The sequence below is a fragment of the Psammomys obesus genome, unplaced genomic scaffold (assembly GCF_907164565.1).
Source record: "Psammomys obesus unplaced genomic scaffold, mPsaObe1.curated_primary_1811, whole genome shotgun sequence".
NCBI classification, from domain to species: Eukaryota; Metazoa; Chordata; class Mammalia; order Rodentia; family Muridae; genus Psammomys; species Psammomys obesus.
The window spans coordinates 3803389-3824293 of NW_026587216.1; the positions used below are offsets into that span (position 1 = coordinate 3803389).

Here is a 20905-nt window from a genome sequence, read left to right on the forward strand (position 1 = left end):
TTAGAAAGCCCAGAGTCACAGAAAAACAGGATGATTTAACACAACTTCAGCTACTTTGAAATTCTACAAACAGATCCTACCTTTCATTTTCTGGGTTTTACCCTCTTATTACTTTTTCTATGAAATCTGGACGTAAGTATACAGCAATGTTTATTCAAGCGCATCTAAATTCTTAGTGTCTTGACACCTAAAATGGCATCCAGAGTCCACATGAATCCAAGTCCCTCATCATTTCCCCTCTCATACTAAGAAATATTAACCACTTCTTTTTCTCCCAATTTTGATGACAAAAAAATATGGTGATGGCACTTAAAATGAAACTTACCTCTTGCTTTTTCTATTTCTAATTAACTTGCCAGGCCACATAGCAAGGACAGCGACTTAAATCCCAATTAGGCATTACTTCTGCTTTTTTTCCCTCTTTTAAATCAACTACTGTGGATGATCTCCTCAGCAAACTTTAGATTAAAATTTTTGCTCATGAATGCTATCATCAAACCATGTATGGCCTACTACAGCTACCACCCTAAATATTCCTGAATATATTCCATTATAATTCATGACTATGTTTGGCAGTAAGATATCACAAGTAAATGCCCTACATACAGATCCCTACACACAGAAAAATAAATAAATAAATCAAGACTAAAATCAATCACACACTTTATTGCAAATTTTGTATTTTTTCCTCATGAAATAGAAAGAAGGCAACTGAAGCCAACTTCCTTAAGAAGTACCAGCTATTGACACACACCTGTAATCTAGTTCTCCGGAGATGGAGACAAGAGGACCAGGATGAGTGAGTTCAAAGCCAGCTTAAGGGCTACAAAGCAGGTTTGAAGGTGCCCTAGACTTCATGAGACCCTTCCTAAAATAAAACAAAACTAAACAAACAAAAGTCTCAGACTATTCAAACTCTGAGTTAGCGCAATATGTGCCAGCTACATGGCTTAGTAGCTGTCACCACTCTGGAAGACATAATTTGAATCCCTGAAATCCACATGGTAGGAGAAATTAACTCCTTCAGGCTGTCTTCTGACCTCCATAAGCAAATTATGGTACATTCCCTTCCCTAACGTAAGATAAATGGTGGAAAAAAAGAAAAAAAAAAATAGGACACAAGGAATGGCTATTTTGCAATAAAGTTAAAAAACTTCGGCTTATGATTAGAGGTTTGTAATTAAAGAGGGTGAACCAAAGGTATTTACTGAACTGATGTTTCAAGCTGTTTGTCCTTACAAAGGTAAAGACACCTGCCAACCCACAGTACTGGCATTTTGTGCCCTACATTACATTTTCTTGGTGAGAGAGAGTTGCCCAACAGAAGAGGCAGGCACAGAAGGCCCTAAATCTGCAGGCAAAATCTGTCCTGCCCTTTCTGGAGACTGTCCATTCACTCCCACTGCATACACTGCTCTTTACCTATTAGGTAAAACAATATAAACGATCAACCTCTTCTGCCTTCCTAAGCCCAGACAGTTCTAGGCCATCAACTCATCTTGAGAGGTTTATGAGACAATAAAATTAATTTAAAGTAGTCACTAAAGCATATCCTAGCGTCCTTGATAAAGAAACAGACTCTTACCTTAAGCAGTTGTTTTCCAATCGTTGGGCTCATCTTTTCATCTACCATAAGAATTACAATTCCTCTGTCATCCATTCCCCTCCTTCCAGCACGACCAGACATCTGAATGTACTCACCAGAGGAAATCTAAGTATGACATTTTCAAGTTTAAGAAAAAATCTAGTTAAAAAAATTCCTTGATATTTTTTCTTATTGTAGTATTTACAAACAATCTGCACATTTAATGAACCATTTAAAACATGAACTTCTGGGAAAGGCATAAAAAAGAAAGGTATGTGAGAATTTTTAAAACTTAAAATTTAGTTCTAACATGACTTAACTCTACATGAAACCAACAACTGTCAGTTTTGATAGCCAGCTAGCTACCAGGAAATACTGGCTAAATTCACTGGCATAAAAATACTTTCAGCTAAGTATTATGAAAAAAATAAAAGCAAACTCAACAACTGTAACTTCGTACTTGACCACAATAGCTTCTTAATCTTCAAATTTAAATTAATATGAAATTGGCCCTTGTAGGGAGAAAGTGCAATTCTTGGTAGGTGTCTTTGGGGTCTAGGAGATCCATGTGTAAGGGGTGAAAGGTCAGGCTTTTTTGCCTTACAAAGGTAAAGAAACTGACAAGGCAAAACACTGGCATCCTGTACCCTAGTTTGTCCAAGAGAGGCAGGTACAGAAGTATCTTAGACGTGCCAGCACTGAACCTCTGAACAGCCTGCCATGATTTCTACATGTACCTGGGTACTTTTCTCTTATAGAGAAAATTCAGATTTTTGCCGATTTTTCTTTTCTAAACTTTTTACTGAGGGAGAACTAAGAACTACTGTTAGAAGAAGACACACTACTAACAGCCTAGGAACAAGGAAGACACCAGAAAAAGAACAACGAAAGAGTATCAATAAAATCAGGAAGTTTCAAAAAGCAGCCCAATAAAATGTGAGCAGAATCTAAAGGCATGATTACCTTGTAGTACATGACAATCTTTAAATTTTATAATCATGATATTTAATGGTGTAGATTGCTTTAATTTATCACGTGATCTAGTATCCATGACACAAAATCAGTTCCCTTTTGCACAGCACTCAAAACATTAAGAATTTCTTTTCACATGTGCTAGGGCTGCTAGGATGAGCGCTTGTCCTGCATGCACAAGGCCCTGCCTAATCAATAAGTGAGTAGAGGAATCAAGCATATCAACAAAACCACATGGAGATCATAGAAAGTAACTGAAGAACTTTTCAGGTCTACACACAGAACTACTGATCAGAGAGGTACTACAACGCAACCAAAGGCTTCAATCTCTGGTTTTTGCGTATAAATGATTTTAGTAGTTCCCTCGGGAAAACAGGTCTTTGGGGAGGGTGTCAAAGGAGGTAAACACTTTAATGAACAAGATTTCGGTTCTTTTAAAGCACATCAACACAAGCTGAATGAAGGTTTTAAAGCAGTGGTTCTCAATCTTTCTAATGCTGTCATCCTTTAATATAGTTCCTCGTGTTGTAGTAACCTACAACCATAGTTATTTTTGTTGTTACTTCATAACTGTAATTTTGCTACTGTTATGATTTATAATGTAAATAATAATAATGTAAATGTCTGTTTTCCAATGGTCTTAGGTCACGTGACCCCTGTGAAAAGGTCATTCAAAACTCCCAGTTGCTGTTTTAAAAGCATGTCACTGGAAATTACTATTAATCCTTCAAGGATTTCATAAATTTGTAGTTATAGATGACAGTATTCAGAACAACAGGGGAGCAATCAGTCTGACTTGGGGTTTAAGTAGCTGGTATGTTATGATGCTACTGTGTGTGCATTATTATGATACATACACTGGCTTAATGCCACTGTTAATTCTTGGGAGAATTGCTAATTTATTTTGCAATTACTACTGGCATGTTTTAAGTGTTTAAAAATATTAAGGTAATTAGCTAATGAAAAAATAATAATGTCTTGTCCTTAACTCTATCATCATTACTTTTTAGGACTCTGATAATTATTGTGGGAAACTTCTCTAAGCTGAAAAAAAAAATCACCAATTTGAGAGAAAAGTTTAGGTAAAGAGCTTTTTAGTTTTTTCCAAATGGCAAATAGTGAATCTTCCGATCTGACTGCACACTCAAACTGTACATTCTGCTCTGTCACTTCCTTTCACACCTACCAATGATTCCTTGCTGGCCTGACACATACTCCTCCGCTGATGCTTACTTTAAGGACTATCATCTTAAGATTTAAAGACTTCTCCACTGACTTCTGTTCTTTAAAATGGGGGGGGGGGTGTTTTTTATTTACTGGTCTGTGCAACATATGTATATAGTACAGTGGCACAGAAGTTGGGAGACAGTAACAGATCATTTAGAACTGGAGTCAACAACAGATGCTAGCCCACTGGGTGCTGAGGATTGACCTGTGTCCTCTAGAAGAGCAGGCAGTGCTCTTAACTCCTGAACTATCTCTCCAGCCAGGCCCTGTCGTCTGTTCTTATGCTTTATCTTTCTGACAGTATTTCTTAGAATAGAAAGACATCAAGCTAGAATGACCTTGTATTTGAGACAGGGTCTCCCTGTGTAGCCCTGTATGGTCTCAAGCTCACTAATACAGACTAGGTTTTCCTCCCATCTATTAGCACAGTACGTCTATAGATAATGGTAAGCACTTCCTGCATGGGGTTCTTGCCTTGGGATTAGATTGACATTTCAGCCCAGTCAATGCAATTTTCCTCCCTTCCTGGAAAGGACATGTGTGCACCGCTGTGGTCCTCTATTTCAGAAGATGAAGAGTAAGCAGTGGTTCCACCTACAGCTTCACACGCCACGGTGCCTATCACTAAAGCCCGTCATCTCAAGGAAACGGAGGGGCGGGGGTACAAAGGACCTAAGCTTTAATCTTGATGGAACTTGTTTCTTAACATGTTTGGGAGCAGAAGTATTTCAGATTTTAAGATATATCCACAGACTCAATTGAGCATTGGTTATGTTTCAAATTCCAAGAATTTAGAGACATTTTATCAGTGTTCTAGTTTTACGCTTTAGTAGTTTAGATTTTCAGATTAGGGAAACTCCACTTCGCATTGAAGCTCTTAAACATTTGGAACTAAAACTCTCAATGATATGAGTCAAATCCATGTGAGATAAAAATAGAGATTAGTTATTATTTTAAAATATAATTAATTACTTACCCATCTAAAATCCTTTCCATCATATTTACGGGCATTTGTAAATAAAACAGTTCTAGCTGGCATGTTAATTCCCATAGCAAAAGTCTCTGTGGCAAATAAGGCCTAAATAAACAAGCAATTATATGATTAATTAATGGATTTTAAGGTAAAAACTTAAATAATTTTCAAGTGTAAATAAAGCTAGTATTAATTTTTAAACTCAATTTTTAATCTTTAATGAGGCTCTATAATAATAAGTGACAATATAAATTCTGGATCTATTACAGTTCTTTATATACATAATTATTAAATATTTTTGTTTACATTTGCCAAACTTATTCAGGGAAATTACTCTTTCTTACATCCCAGTGCAAGCAAATGGAGACAACACACCTGAACTAAGAACAAAGATAAGGCAACAAAGTATCTTTCTAAACACAATCAATTTTCCTGGCTTTTTCACTGACAATGAACCAATTCTAACCCCTTCACAATTAGGTTCTAGGGCAGTACAGACTCAGTGACTACAGAACTCTAAGACTTTATTAACAAAAAAAATTGGTTTAGGCATACTAAGTTATATGTCAATAAAGTATTAAATGTTAATCAACAGAAAGATAAAATACTTCATCAACTCAAAAGAATACTAGTCATTAGAAAACACCCATATATAATAACCTTTTGTTTGAAAAAAATATTTGAATGTATGCTAGTGAACTTTTCTGGGAAATAAGAGGGCAGGATAAACTTTCACCTTTTATTTACAGCTACTTTACTTGAATTCAACAACATGCAATTATCACTCATCCTTTTAAAAAATGGCCTAATAATGATTAAGCTTAGCAAAATTTATAATCTATAGAAAAACATCAACAAGGACTTACTAGGATCTGGGTGTAAATACTAATACTTCATTAATGTACTAAAGTATTTCTTTAAAATATTCTTCATAAGGCTGAGGACTCTTAGGATAAAACACATGTGAGTATATGCTCAGCTGTTTCCCATTTCTAATATCCCAATTCTGGGTATAGACATGAGCCAAGAGTTCAATCAAAATATCCTAAAACACCCGCTTTCCTAAGTACAACTAAATTAACCCTTTTAATTGTGGAAGTAGGAAGAAGACCAGCTAACTCCATGCCTAATAATTAAGAAGCACATTCTACAAAACTGTACTACAGCCAGGGGATGCCACTAATTTAACACTAAATAATTTTTCTACTTATCCTCCAAAGTTATAACATTGATATGGCATTATAAGTAAAGGCCAAGTCCATTACCTAAAGTATTTCATGCAACCTTCCCTAAGGCATTTTATACAAACTGCAGACAAATAAATCACAAAACTAGCAAGATATGATGGCTCATACTCATAATACCAGCATAAAACAAGCAAAAAAGGAAGACTGCTGTTGGAGGACAGCTTGGGCTCCAGTGTAAGACACTGTCTCAGAAAAACAAGAGACAGGACAAGAGAAGATCCAACAGTCTGCCTGCCAAAAGGGACTGGGTGCGGGGGTGCTGGCCAAACACAGCAAGTCCCTAGGCTTGGCCTCTAGCACTGTAATGGCAAACAGACAACAACAAACCTGCCTATGTACCATGCTCATGACAACTTTTACACTGCTCATGTAACACAATTTTGACACATAAAAAATTAAAAAACAAAACAAGACAATACCTTTATCAATCCCTCAGAAAAGAGAATTTCTATAGTTTCCTTCAAAATAGGAAGTAAACCGCCATGGTGAATGCCAATCCCCCGCTTCAGGAGAGGGAGAACATGTTCAACCTGCAATTTGGAATAATGTTTGTTATAAGGAAAAAAAGAAATTTAAAATGTTAAACTGGGTTAAAATGGGTAACTAAAAATGAAAACATTTGTATATGAGGAAACTATTTTTAAAAACCTTTCCAGAATAAAAGTAAAACCCAACCCATAATCCCACATATTAAACTGAAATACAATTGTGGCGTAGCTTTAACTTTAACATGACAATCAGGGTTAAAGCAAGACATTTCCTTTCATCTGTTTTAAACATGGTGTCATGTCCTACACACTCTGCTGTGACAGCAGAGTCTGTGTCTGGAAACTAGCATGGAGGTTACACCGACAGTCCCAGCTACTCCAGAGGCCAGGGCAGGAGTACTGTGAGTGTGGAAAACCTTTATCCCTTTCTTAAAAATAAACTCAGAAGAGTTTGGCAGTTCAAACTCTAACCATAGGATGTTAGACTATAAGATGTACTTCTTAAAAAAAATTAAAATAACTGAAGAGCACATCCTCATTAACGCAGCCAAACCTTACATTGTAACGGTTTTGGATAAAGTACATGAAACCATGGAGAAGCCATTCAATACCCACTATTCACCTGGAAAGAAAAAGTATTTTAAAAATTCCTAAGTTAAAACACCATTTTAAGTGCTAAGAAACATGCTCATGTATTCTTAGGGTGACCTAAATACTATAAGAACATTCATTTCTAGAACACAGTATGATCTCCAAATTTTTCCTTTGGCTTCACTCTAACTTTCATGCACTACTTTAGTCAAAAGTAGTAGTATTATACTTTGGATGGAGAGTAAAATCATATGGGAAGTTTCTTAAAAACTTTAAAGTTCTTTAAAAACTCTACCAACTGGAATTCACACTAAATCAACAATCCTTGGGAGTGGAAACCAAGTTATCAGCATACTATAGATGCCCAGTTAATTTCAACAGTGAGAGGAAAAATAGGAACTACATGAAAGAATTCGCTTCTTAAAGAACAATTTTTATTAGGTATTCACTCTTGTTCAGTGGTTTTCTAAACTAAGAAATTTAATGACTTAAATCAACACTGAAATTTTTTTATAAAGTATATAAAAAGTAATTTCTAGATTATGCTATGTATGCTCGTAGAGAGAAGTTCCTTCAGGCAGCATCTTTTCAGTGATTTGAAACATATTATGAAGGCGTTGTTTGAGAGCACAGGCCAACATATGACACCACAGTGCAACAAAGTGAATAAATGAGCTAACATCTGCTGTCTGCTAAAATCCATACGTCGTAACTGGTAGTAACCCACCTGAGGGAGCTTTTTATCTTCATCAGACAAGCAATCAATTGCATTACTGAAAACTTCTTCAACCATCTTCTTTTCTTCATCTATTAAAAAAAAAAAAATTCAAGGGCAAATAAATAATGAGTAAGTAATACTAAACGTCACACATTAAAAATAATAAGAGTCTACATAAAGCCAAGATAAAGATTCGGTATTTTTTTCCTTTTTTTTTTTTAAATTGATTTTCCAAGACAGGGTTTCTCTGTGTAGCCCTGGCTGTTCTGGAATCGCTTTGTAGACCAGGCTGGCCTCAAACATTGCAATCCACCTGCCTCTGCCTCCCCAGAGGATTAAGGGGTGTGCCACCACGGCTGGCTAAGCATTGCAATCTCACACAGTAAGATTTACTACCCTTGAAAGATACCTAGTAATCATAATGCACATAAAAGTTAATGAAAATAGTAACACTATCAAGAGGCTGAGGCAGGACCTGCCATGAACTCCAGGCCACCTGGGCTACAGTAACAATCACCACAGCAAAGTGACTTGGGGGAACAGGAGATCCTACTCTCGGCAGGCTCTAGTCTCCCTGTTACTACTCTGAGGTAGTGGAAGCTTAGTGTAAATAAGCACCTAACTGTAGAGTAACAATCCCAAAGCCCATATCGTTAGTGACTACATTTCTCTTTTTACTGTCAACCAAGTAACAGATTCTACAAAAAATATTTGTTATATCAATATATAATCCTGAGTCCTTAAGAATACTCATAACTAGTAATTATAATACTGAAACTCAAAGCAAAGCAATGTTCTTGCCATCTCATTTTCCCATGAAGACTTTCAAGTTTTGTTTTGAGACAATGTCTCCTGTGTTGGCCATGCTGGCCTCACATTCAGTCCCCCTGCTTCCCAAGTGCTGGGTTCAGGTGTGCATCTCCATACCTGGCTACAACTAAAGTTAATTTTGGATTACTCCATATTTATTATCTGGATCACATATGAAATAGGCAAAGTCAGTAACTACTGGCTGACATCTTGGCTAGGTTATATTACTACCAGCTGTATAACTTTAAGTGAGGCATAGGTACAGTGAATATAGACTTGCTGAATGTTTGAGAAATTCAGCAGAGTTGAGGTAAACAGTAGGTCTAGACTGCTATAAGACAGTACTTCTGATAAATTATTCTAACCAAAAGACCTACCATTAATGAATCAGAGACAGGGAATAACCGAGTTAATAATAATGAAGTACAAAAAGGTATGACTGTAATGTTTCTCAGGAATGTCCTTTGGTTTTAATATAGAGCTGTGTAGTTATACGTTCCAATAAAATAGGAGAGGGCCAAGGAATTAGCTGTAGTGGTACAGTGCTTGCCCGGCATGCACTAGGTCCAAGGAGAAATGGAAGGCAAAGAAACTGACAGAACCTCATAAAGTTTGTACAGAGGTGCAGAGTACATACAATTAATTAGGATTATAAGCAACCCACATATGCTAGTAATATATAGCAGATACATTACCAAAATTTTATCTTACACTAATTTAGACACAGCATTCAAACCATGTGGAAATTATTAATACCTGTGTTGAAATCTAATTTAGTCATTTGAAGAGCATATGCTTCACAATCTTTCTTACTAAAACTGAAGATAATTACAGGTTGAAAATTTCTTTCCATAATCATCTTCACAATCTTAAACACATTTGATGGACCTGCAAAGGGTAAATAAACCACATCACAAGTTAATTCAAAATGGATGACAGACTTAACTATAACTGTAAAATTAAAAAAAAATCCTACAATAAAAAATAAGATAAAGATCTTCACGATCTTAAACAGCCAGAGCATTGTTGGCTGACAGTAAGAGCAGAAGCAAGTGTGACAAAAAAAAATTAAACTAGATTACACCAATGTGAAGAACTCTGCGCTTCTAACAGATATGAGCAGTTGGGTAGGCAGTCTACTACAATCTGGAAAAAATCTCAAGGTATCTATTTGATACAGGTCTACCCAGAATATAGGAACCGTTACCACTCAACAATCCAATTCAAAGCCAGACAACTGGGGTGCTGAAGAACGGCTTAGCAGTTAAGAGCCCTTGTTAATCATGAGGATCACAGCTGAAATCACGACACTCATGACAAGCGGCTCACAAACAAACTCCAGCTCCTAGGGACCCAACACCCTTTTCTGGTCTCCAAAGGCACAAAGACATATAGACAGACAGACAGACATGCAGACACATACACATTTTTAAGTAGACAAAGGATTATCATAGATATTTATCCCATACCATGTGATGCCAAAGGTACACAGTAAGAAGTTTACAATCAGTAACTACAAGATGCAGATGAAGAGAACATTTCAAATACTACTTCACTTTTACTAGAATTATAATCAAATAGATACATACCTCTAGAATCGGACTAGAGGTAGGAAAAAATGGTACTCAAATACACTCCTCAAAGGAATAGCATGAAGAATGCCAAATAGTGTGGCTACCTTGGAAAATAATTTAGCAGTAACCAAAAGGTTAAACTTCCCATATGACTCATCAATTGTCCTAGGTACACACCCGAAAAAAAAAAAAGAAAACACATTCCCACAAAAACATGTAACACAAACAAAATGTTTACAGAACTATTATTCATATCTACAAAAAAACAACTCCATATCTACTCAAACAATGTATATGCATAGCACAATATTATTTGATCCATACACACAGAGAATGAATCTCACATCATTCAAAGGAGTCAGCTACAAAAGACCATGATTCTATATTTGAGACGTGCAGAAGAGGCAAATCCACGGAGACAGAAGGAACACTAGTAATTCCCTAAGTCTGTGGTGTAAGGAGAAAGGTAAGGACTGACTGCTAATGCATATGACTTGGGGAGAGAGAACGTGAGTGCAACTGCTTTAGAATCAGGCAGGAGAGACAGATGCACTGTTCTGTGAATACTAGGAATCATCCCATTGCACATTTTAAAACAACCAACTTCATGGTATATAAATTCTATGGAAATTTCAAGCTGACTCTGGCAATAGTTGTATAATAATGTGAATCTACCAAGCCCACTCATTACCCACTGAATGTGGGTAAACTGTAAACCACATACATTATATTTACATGAATGCTTCTGTAATACATTACATTTAAATTAATTAAATTATCCAATTTTGTCATATATCACCTATACCTTTACACAGCTTCCTCAAAAGACATCAAATAAAAGACAAACTAGAGTAACTTAGATAGTCAAGATACATGTAAGCTCCTGTCTAAAAAACTTAAGTTCCAAATTACCTTTTGTTCCTCCTTTCCGTCCCTTCTGGTCTCCTTTGGCCAAATCCCCTGCATCCCGAAGTACTTGCATTGCAGTATTAAAATTATCTTCTCTGAAGTCACCCTAGAATCATATTTTTTTCTATGTAACTTTGTAAATACCTAATCAAGGCTAGAAAGATGATTCAGTGGTTAAAAGTACTTGTGCTCTTGCAGAGGGCCTGGGTTTGGTTCCTGGAACCCACATAGTAACTCACAAATATTTAACCATAGTTTAAACATTTCTTAAACATAAAGTTTCTCCCTTTAATACAACAATGGTTATAGCAAAGGTCACTTAAAATAAGTGACTTGTGATAACAAAATATGTTAAAGGAAAATTGAAACTGGGAAGACATAAAGTATCTGGCATATCAGAGTCCTTGATTTTCCTTGCATTCCAAATACTGAGACTAGAAGTAATTTCATACATAAGAAGAAAGTCTCAAATATATATAAATTTTTTATAACCACATCTCACTAAGTTGACCTCAAACTCCTGGGAAAACGTAGCTTCCTATCTGAACTTCCCAAGAGCCAAGACAGAGAATCATCAGCTAAAACTTCTGAGATATAGTTTTAAATAATCATTCTAAAAAAAAAAAAAAAAGAGTGAGAGAGAAAATGTGTGTGTGTGTGTGTGTGTGTGTGTATGGGGCAGTTAATATTTTTCTCCAGTTCAAAATTAAAGAAAAGCAACATATTTAAAAAAGTGACATTACACAGACATGTGAATTATTCCCTTACATTTTCATCGACCACAAGGTGAAGGCCATCTCCCCCTGCTGGAAATATGTAATGTTGCAATGGAGTGGGTCGATAATCAGTATAAATTACATGACAGGGCTGTAAAAGAAATGAAAGAGAATTGTATTTCTTCAGGACAAATATTTGATCTACACAACAAGAAATTTGGAAAAATAAAATTAACTTAAATACTCCACAAGAATTTAATACTTTCAAATAATTTTAAAAGCTACCCAAGAGAAAAATGGAAAAAACAAAAACAGGCCTATTAATCCATACTACCATCTTTTTACCAGTTTTCTAGCCAAGGCCAATCATATTATCTCAACTTAAATTACTCATCAACTCATCCTTGAGTACTGTAACCACACATGATCCCTCTAGCAAGATCTATACAGGCCTAATGTGATGATACAAGGTATTCCTGATATATAAAAACAAGATAAAATTCCTGTAGCACGGGTTTGTTTTTTTTATTTTTTTGGTTTAATAGCAGAAATCAAGCTCCACCAGAAGATTCACTGGGCTTCTATCTTACAGAAGCAGCAGAGAAAGAGACTGAGACTGGATATCCCATACATAAGAGTAAGTTCATGAGGTACCAGGGTAGAACAAGTACAGGAAAAAGAAAATCAATATCCCGCTCAGCATTCATAAACGAGCATTTGTTGCATTCAGTCTTAAACTGACATTAAAGTTGTACTAGAAAAGCAAAGGAGAAATGGTGAACGCTAAGTGTGAATGTATTTACATAAAAACTAGCAAATCAAATATTTAAGAAAATGAGTAGGTATTTTTCTGGTACCAAGACCTTAAAAACAAAACAATAACAAAGAAACCTCTTCACTGTGTACTTGGAACTGACTCTCAGAGTAAATGTACATTATTTCCAAACGTGGCAGATCATCAGGATAATGGCAACCTGATAATGTTAACTTGGCAACTGTTAGAAAATTAGATTCCAAAGCACAACTCTTAGAGACTTAGCTATACTGTACTGGTGATGGAACTCAGAAATCAAAGTTTCTAACTAGTTCACTCATTTTGATAAGCTGCTTGATTTAAGAAGTAGATTAACATTAAACTATCTTATTTATCCTTAAGAGCATAAGGAAACTGTGTAAGGAGGATATGGTAAGCCTAACTGGCAATGTTTTTAGATAATAAAGACATGAAAAGTGTATGACAGTACCTGTTTGTGAAGATGGCAAATCCATTCAGCAAACTGTCGAGCATTTGGAATAGTAGCCGAAAGAAAGACATAGTGGACATTATCTGGAAGCAAAATAATAGTTTCTTCCCATACTACACCACGCTCTGAGAAAGAAAATAGAGTTTCGGATTCACTGTTAGCTGAGTGATAGTATCTAAAATTATTTTCTCTTTAGCTTACTAACTGAACATGCAAACCTCTTTACACAAGCATTACTTTGGCCACAGACCCTTCTGGAAACCTACTTTCAGTTCATGAATCTACGGAGTCAATGCAATAGTGAGCCACCACATAAAGAATGGATTCTGAAAACGCAGGTCCAGACTGTAGCCTTCCCATTACAAACAAGAACCCCAGTACCAAGGCAGCTGATAGTATTTCCACTTCCTTTCGAGAAGCAGAGGTTAATGAAGACTAGGACATTACAACAACACATCTGGAAAATTATGCTATTACTAATCCACATGGCATGTTATCCGAATTAGCCCATGGAAATTACCTCTAGAAATAAAAGACTGATCTGACAAACAGTAGATTTGAAATGGGTACAGCTCTCTTCAAATGTCCTATTATACCGAATTATCCTATTGCTAATTAATGAACATTAAATCTACCTCTTACTTAATAATATTCATTATTACTTTATAATAGATACTTTAAAAAGTATTTAATAGCTTATTATTATCAATGACTTGAAAATACTTAGTTGAATTTTTTTATATAGCTTCAAAGTTTTGAATATACAGTTTCAAAAAATAATGGCTCTTGTTCCAGGTATTTTTCCTGTTTTTATCTGAATATTTATTTTAATAATCAACCTTTCTGTTTTAGAACTTACACATTATTATATTCAGCTTCATTTTAAAATTTTATTTGTTTATTTATTTATTTATTGTGGTGCTGGGTCCAGGACACAGGACCTCATGCATGATAGACTACCACTGAGCTATATCACCTATATTTAACTTCTTTTAATCATAGTTCAGTTTCGTTATCAAGGTTTGGTAAGATTTTTTGCAGGTGTGTGTGTGTGTGTGTGTGTCTCAAGAAGAGAACTTTAAGAGTCAGCTGTCTCCTCAAACTACATGGGCCCTGGTATTGAACTCAGATTGCTAGTATTAGTAGCAAGAGCCTTAAACCAAAAGCTGGCCCAGAATTCATGATTTTTAAAGTAAATAAAAAATGTATTCAGAAGTATCTATATGAATCTGGCAAAGGTAAAAGTTGTTTTCTTTTATTATTTTTTCATTCATTAATTAATTTACTTTATATCCTGATCACAGCTTTCCCTCTCTCTTCTCTTCCTAGTACCCCCCCCTTCACTTCCCTCCCCCTATGGCCCTTTCCCTTTCTCCTTAGAGAAGGGGAGACCTCCCATGGATATCAACCTGCTTTGGCGTACGTATCAAGTTGTATTAGGACTGGGTTCATCTTCTTCTATTGAGACTAGACAAGGCCATCCAGTTAGGGGAAAGGGTTCTAAAGACAGGCTACAGAGTCAGAGACAACCCCTGCTCCTGCAGAGGTCCCACATGAGGACCAAGTTGTACATAAGTTACATGTGTGCAGGAGCCTAGGTTCATGCCATGGATGCTCTCTGGCTGGTGATTCAGTCATTGTGAACCCCTATGGGCCCAGGATACCATACCCAGAAAGACAAGCATGGTCTGTACTCACTTATACTTGGATATTAGCCATAAAGTACAGGATAACCATGCTACAATCCAGACCACAAGAAGCTAAGTAACAAGGAGGGCCCAAGGGAGGATACTTGAATCTCACCAAGAAGGAGAAATAAAATAGACATCTGGGGTGGATGGAGAAAGGGAGCTGGGTGGGAGAGGGGAACAGGAGGGATCAAGTGTGAGGAAGATGGCTGGAGAACTGGAATCAGTGTGTGGGGAGTTATCCCTGTGACAAGCTAGAAATTTAGGACAATGGAAATGCCCAGAAATCTAGCAATAAGGGATATGGAACGTGAACCAGTTACCTCCTGTAACTAGGCAAGACTTCTAATGGAGGGATGGAGATACCAACCCAGCCTCAAAACCTTTGACCCATGATTTTTCTTGCCTGTAAGAGGTAGAGGGATTAAAAGAGAGCAGAATGTGGGGACTGGCCCCGCCTGGGTCTCCTGTCATGAGGGAGAGCCCACTCCTGACACTATTAATAACACTCTGCTACACCTGCAGACAGGAGGTTAGCATAACTGTCATCTGAGTGGCTCACCCAGCAGCTGAGGAAAACACATGCAGAGACCCAGAGCCACACAATAGGTGGAGCTTGGGAAATCTTGTGGAAGACAGGGAAGAAGGATTTAAAGGGCCAGAGAGGTCAAGGACACCACAAGAAAACCTACATTATATTATTTTTATCATGTATACAGATCAGCAGTTCTCAACCTGTGGGCCACAAACCCTTGGGGGGGCACGTCGCATTTCAGATAAACAAAATTACAGCTATGAAGTAACAACAAAATGATTTTATGGTTGGGGGGTCACCGTAACATGAAAAACTGTATTAAAGGGTCTCAGCACTAGGAAAGACAAGAACCACTACTATAGACTAATTTAGTTCTTTAAATAAAAACTCAATCTTACTTTATGTGCATACATATTAAACATTAACTTTTAAATGTTAAATTTTCTGGTGTAACCCAAAATTGCAACTATATTTACTTTTTAATTATAGTAAGACAATAGCCTGAAGAAAAATATATAGCAGTTTCGTTTGATTGTTTACTTCATACCTACCTTTTTTCCCTTACAAATATGCATAAAACTAAATTAGCTTTAAAATTACTAACATTACCTTTGTAAACCAGAAGTTCTATACATTCCTTCACATTAAATAATTACTGAGAGCTGGGCGATGGTGCCTCACACCTTTAATCCCAGAACTCAGGAGGCAGATCTAGGTGATCTCTGTGAGTTCGAGGCCATCCTGGTCTTCAGAGCAAGTTCCAGGACAGCCAGGGCTACACAGAAAGACACTGACTCGAAAAACAAAAAACAAAACAAAATAATAATGACAATAACAATAATGTGGGGAAGGATGGCAAAGTCTTGCCATGCAGCCTAGACAAGCACTGATCTCATTTCTTCCTATCTCTTCCTCCCTGATCCTCCTGTCTCAGCCACCCAAGTGCTGCTATTATAGGCATGCACCACACCTGGCTTAGCAAGCTCTCTATAAAAGCACTGCACTTTTTAATTCCATTTGCTTTACTTGAATGTGTATAATTTTAGCTAAAAAACATTACTACTTAAGAAACTAAACTGTAAGTCCTTCTGGGAATATTTTAACATGTGGCCCACAATTTGAATATGTAATAGTTTACTAGAATCCTAGGCACATGGAAACTGAAAATAAATCCAACAATTCTTACTTGAAATTATTAATGGCATTTGTAAGGAAAATATAAGGTATTTATCTCAATACTGTGAAATACCTGAATCTCTCATGTAATGAATTTCATCAAATATGACCCAAGCAACTTCTCGCATAACTTCAGAACCTCTATAGAGCATACTCCTCAAAATCTAAAAAGAAGAAAACATATTTTGCAGGACATTAATAACATCCAATAATTAGTCAAATACTATTTTTTTCAACAATGAATTTTTGATACCTTATTATGTGGAAATATTAAAGAATATAAAGTTACGTATCTTTAACTTCTCACTACATGTAATCCAGATATCCACAAGATACTATTCTTTTGCTTATTTGGAATACAAAGCCAACTTCCTCGCTGTGCAGCATCTTCCAAGATTCCCTCTTTAGAACCTGAGGTGCTTATTTTCTACCCGAGACACTGGGTCTTTATCATGTTTAAAATATCTCGGAGAAAGTTTTTTGAAAAGATAAAAACTTACACTCATCTCCAAAGAGAGAGTTATCTCTTTTGCAAACTCTCCAAACTAGAAAGAAATTTATACTACTGTAAATGAAAATGAAAAGACACTATGAAAAACCCCACGTATAAAAGTCCTGATAAGGGCACTGGTACGATGGCTCAGAGGATTCGAAGGTCAGCCTCCCAAACTCAACACACGGGGTGAAGGGAGACCCCGACCCACAAAGCTCTCTCTGACCTTGACCCCTACACTGTGGCACACTCACCTCCACCATTCCATGCATAGGAACACGTCCACACACAAACAAATGCTTTTTAAGTATCAAGTACAGGAAAGATAATTACGATAAAACCATGTCATATACAAAACAAAACAGTGATTAGAAAAAACTCAGTGTAACAGTGAATATATTTTAAATTGATTCCTGTAATAAGTAACTAAGCACTGAAGGAAAAAAAAAAATCACATGAAACAAAGAGTCACTACTTGTATAAAACTATGTATTCAAATCCTTGAAAAACATATATTCTAAGTATTTTTGAGTCATAGTAATAATAAACTATTAAAATGCTTTTTAAGGTATCTATATTATAGTAGAAAGTAATAAATATTAATTTAGAGATATATTTAATGCTGCTAGGGCACTTGACAATGATTATGCACTTTTCAAACAACTGTATTCACAAATAATTATTACAAGCTATAATTTTTATCTGGAAAAAAAAAACAAGCCATAAATCATCCAGTGTTGGACTGAATAGAAACTCATATGTTAAATTATATTTATATTATACTGTGCTGTATTATATTATAGTGCTTTATATTAAACTGACTAAATTAAAAAGGGAAAGTTAGATGAGGTACAAAATAAATTACCTCTGTAGTCATAACAAGACAAGAAGCTGTGGGATTAATAGTAACATCTCCAGTCATCAGACCAACATCTTGAAACTCTTCATACATTTCCCGGTATTTCTGGTTACTCAGAGCCTTAATTGGGCTGGTAAATATTACACGCTGTTTTTCCCTTAACGCCAATGCAATAGCATACCTAAGAATATAAAAACAGCAAGTATGGCTTTAAATTGCTGCAGATTCATTCATTATCTATTTAACTATAAACAAACTTTACACTATAGTCAAAACTACCTCAGTTTAGTATTTAAATACAGATCAGGAAATTAAGATTTAAGAGAAACACCATGGCAAAGGCTTTTTAAAATAGAGTTCCTGCCCAGTATGCTTATTATTCCAGCCATCCTCTGATTAAAAAAAAAAAAGGGGGGGGGGAAGAAACGTTAATTTTAAAATTAACAAGCACCCAAGCATGATGCAACAGTAACAGTGAAAGATATGGAAAACTGAATATAGAGGTGTTACATTATCTAAAATACTGACCTTTAACAAAAACAAAGAGGGATAGGAGACAGGAAAGTATGATCTGTACTCAGGGGAAAGTAGACATAAGGAATTGAATGAGTAGGTCCAAAGGTTGGATTTGGTAGAATAACAGGTTGAAATCAGCTATACAGAGAGCTGCTGTCAGAAAGACATCCCTCAAAATATAGGAAACTTACGTTCTAAGGATTCTTGATTACATCTATTAAAACACTGTACTAAAAATCCTCACTATTTTAATGAAAGTAAGAAAAAGAAACTAAAGTTTACTTAAAATAACCTAAAAAAAAAGTACAGGCATCCTTATTTGCAGAATTACAGACAGAAAACAAAGGAAACTTTCAAAGACTAAAATAACTAAGTGAGTTGGTTATTTTACTTGAAAAGCCATTACTTACTCAGCACACACAGTTTTTCCCGCCGATGTATGGGCAGATACCAACACAGACTGATTATTATCAACACACTGAATAGCTTCTCTTTGGAAAGCATCAAGAATGAATGGGTATTCCTATAAAAGCAAATTGACAGACACATGAGAATGCTAAGCTGTCTAAAACACACTAAAATCAAAAGAATGACTGTCTTTCCTAAGCACTCTACGACTCCTGTATGATTCCACTACAACTCAGTAGTGAAAAAAAGAGGACTACAAACTGAATCTGCTAAACAGGACAGAACTTAATCTGCTGTTTAACTTTCTCATTATAGTCTAGTAGTATTTACACTTAAATTAGGAATAAAAATCATTATTATATGTTTTGTGGTACTGTACAACACTTTCCATATATCATAAATCTTCATAATCCCATAAAATAGATGTACGTATAACTTCCTTTCCTAGATGAAACTCGAGGTACTGAAAATAAAGTTCCTAGCATTACTCAGCAGAGGCAGAGAAATAATTCTTGCTTCTCTGTGCTTCTTTTTTTTAAGAAAGTTCTTGGAAGAAATTAACCTCATTCTTTTAAGCTTTAAATACTTTTTTTTAAAACCTAGTAAAAACAGTTTGTAGAAAGAGGTGTGCACGTGTAATCCCAGCACACGGGAGCCTTTGAGGCCCCTTTGGACAACTGAGGAGACACATCAGAACAGAACAGACCAGACTTCAGTTCCCTTAGAAGCTGCTGAATGTTGAAACTATCTTGTATATAAAACTTACATGTGCAATTTTTTTCTACAGAGATTGACAAATTTGTTAAGATTCTTTAAGAAGGGTGATAAGCAGTTTTAAAATGTTTAAAAAGCTCATCACATCATCACAGTTACTAACACGAGTCTTTACCCAGTTCTCACTGTATTTTGTAGTAGGTTTCTTCAAGGCACACAAACAAGTAAATTTAAAAATCTCATTTGAAATGTTTTCTTTTTTAAGCTCTCACTAAACCTCACAAAGGCTACAGTACAAACCTTTGCTGCCTTTCCAACTCGAGGTTTAAGTGGTACATAATCCTCATCTGCAGGAAGAGCAACCTGATGTTAAGGGTCAAAGAGAAAACAAGAAATGATCATTAAACTCTGGATTTAAATAAAAACGACAGCAAAATGTTTCTGTTAGTCTTACATGTGAGAAAATCAACTGATTACAAAAAAAGGGAAAAAGCTAGTTACAATATTTAAAAAACAAAACAAAACAAAACAAAAAAAAAACAACCTCTATTTGCACTGGCCTAATGGCAATGTAACTGAAAACATACAGCATCATTTCCCTGAAGAAATTGTTTATAGATATTTATAGGGGTTTATAACCTATCCTGGCTATCCTTATCTTTCCCATACCTAATGAACACACATTAATGGGTGCTCAAAAAAAAAAAACAAAACAAAACAAAACAAAACAAAACCAAAAACATACAAAATGGGAGATCATCAGAAAACAAAACTATCTGAAATAAAATGATATTCCCTATTCCCAGATTCCCAAGTATAAGTATTAACACAGAATGTTCGCTTCTAATTGTGTAAGAATCTAACCACATGGTATCTAAATAATCCACAAGGTCACTTTAAAAATACACACAGAAATTAGGCAAAAACACCAATAAAAATTAAATGGATGAGATTGAAAACTTTTAACAAGATTAAGAATACTGTTAAACTCACTACAATAAGATAATATATTCAGTTTCAGGAAGGATTAGCCAGAAATTGATTATAATTAAAAAAGCAAACTCATGATCCTCCTGCCTTGGCCCCCTTCAGCGAATCCTGCTGTTGTGCGCTGCAACCATGAAGCAGAGAAAGAGCAGCAGGTTCTGATTAGTATTCTCCGCTTGTGAGTCACAACCCCCTCAGGGGTGAAATGATCCACCCCCACAGGTCTGCATCAGGTCCTTTGTGCTGATATTATGGCTTCCAGTGTAGCCTTTTTATGGGATTCCTGAGCATGTATGAGTGGGGCTCTGATTCTTCTGCCTTCTCTTGGGCTCTTTCCTTCTATTGCTTTGTCTTGTCCAACTTTGATGTGATAGTTTCTGTTCTACCTCATTTTATATTGCTGTATTTTTTTTTTTAAATGAATGAACGAAAACTTAGCCACTAGGGTAATGGTTAATAATTGAACTGTCACTTA

The 20905-nt window shown here is 35.8% G+C and overlaps 1 protein-coding gene across 1 annotated transcript in view; it reads right to left on the minus strand.

The window, feature by feature from the left end:
* Mtrex (Mtr4 exosome RNA helicase) overlaps positions 1–20905 on the minus strand; it is a 65196-nt gene that overhangs the window by 34537 nt on the left and 9754 nt on the right. Inside the window, exons 4-15 of the mRNA XM_055603501.1 lie at positions 19744–19806; positions 18732–18844; positions 17812–17986; positions 16527–16617; positions 13055–13179; positions 11863–11961; positions 11098–11200; positions 9368–9499; positions 7811–7890; positions 6424–6534; positions 4761–4862; positions 1586–1711 (exon numbers count right to left, since the gene is read on the minus strand). Coding sequence (XP_055459476.1) covers positions 1586–1711; positions 4761–4862; positions 6424–6534; positions 7811–7890; positions 9368–9499; positions 11098–11200; positions 11863–11961; positions 13055–13179; positions 16527–16617; positions 17812–17986; positions 18732–18844; positions 19744–19806 — 1320 coding nt within the window. The remainder of the gene's footprint in view (positions 1–1585; positions 1712–4760; positions 4863–6423; positions 6535–7810; positions 7891–9367; positions 9500–11097; positions 11201–11862; positions 11962–13054; positions 13180–16526; positions 16618–17811; positions 17987–18731; positions 18845–19743; positions 19807–20905) is intronic.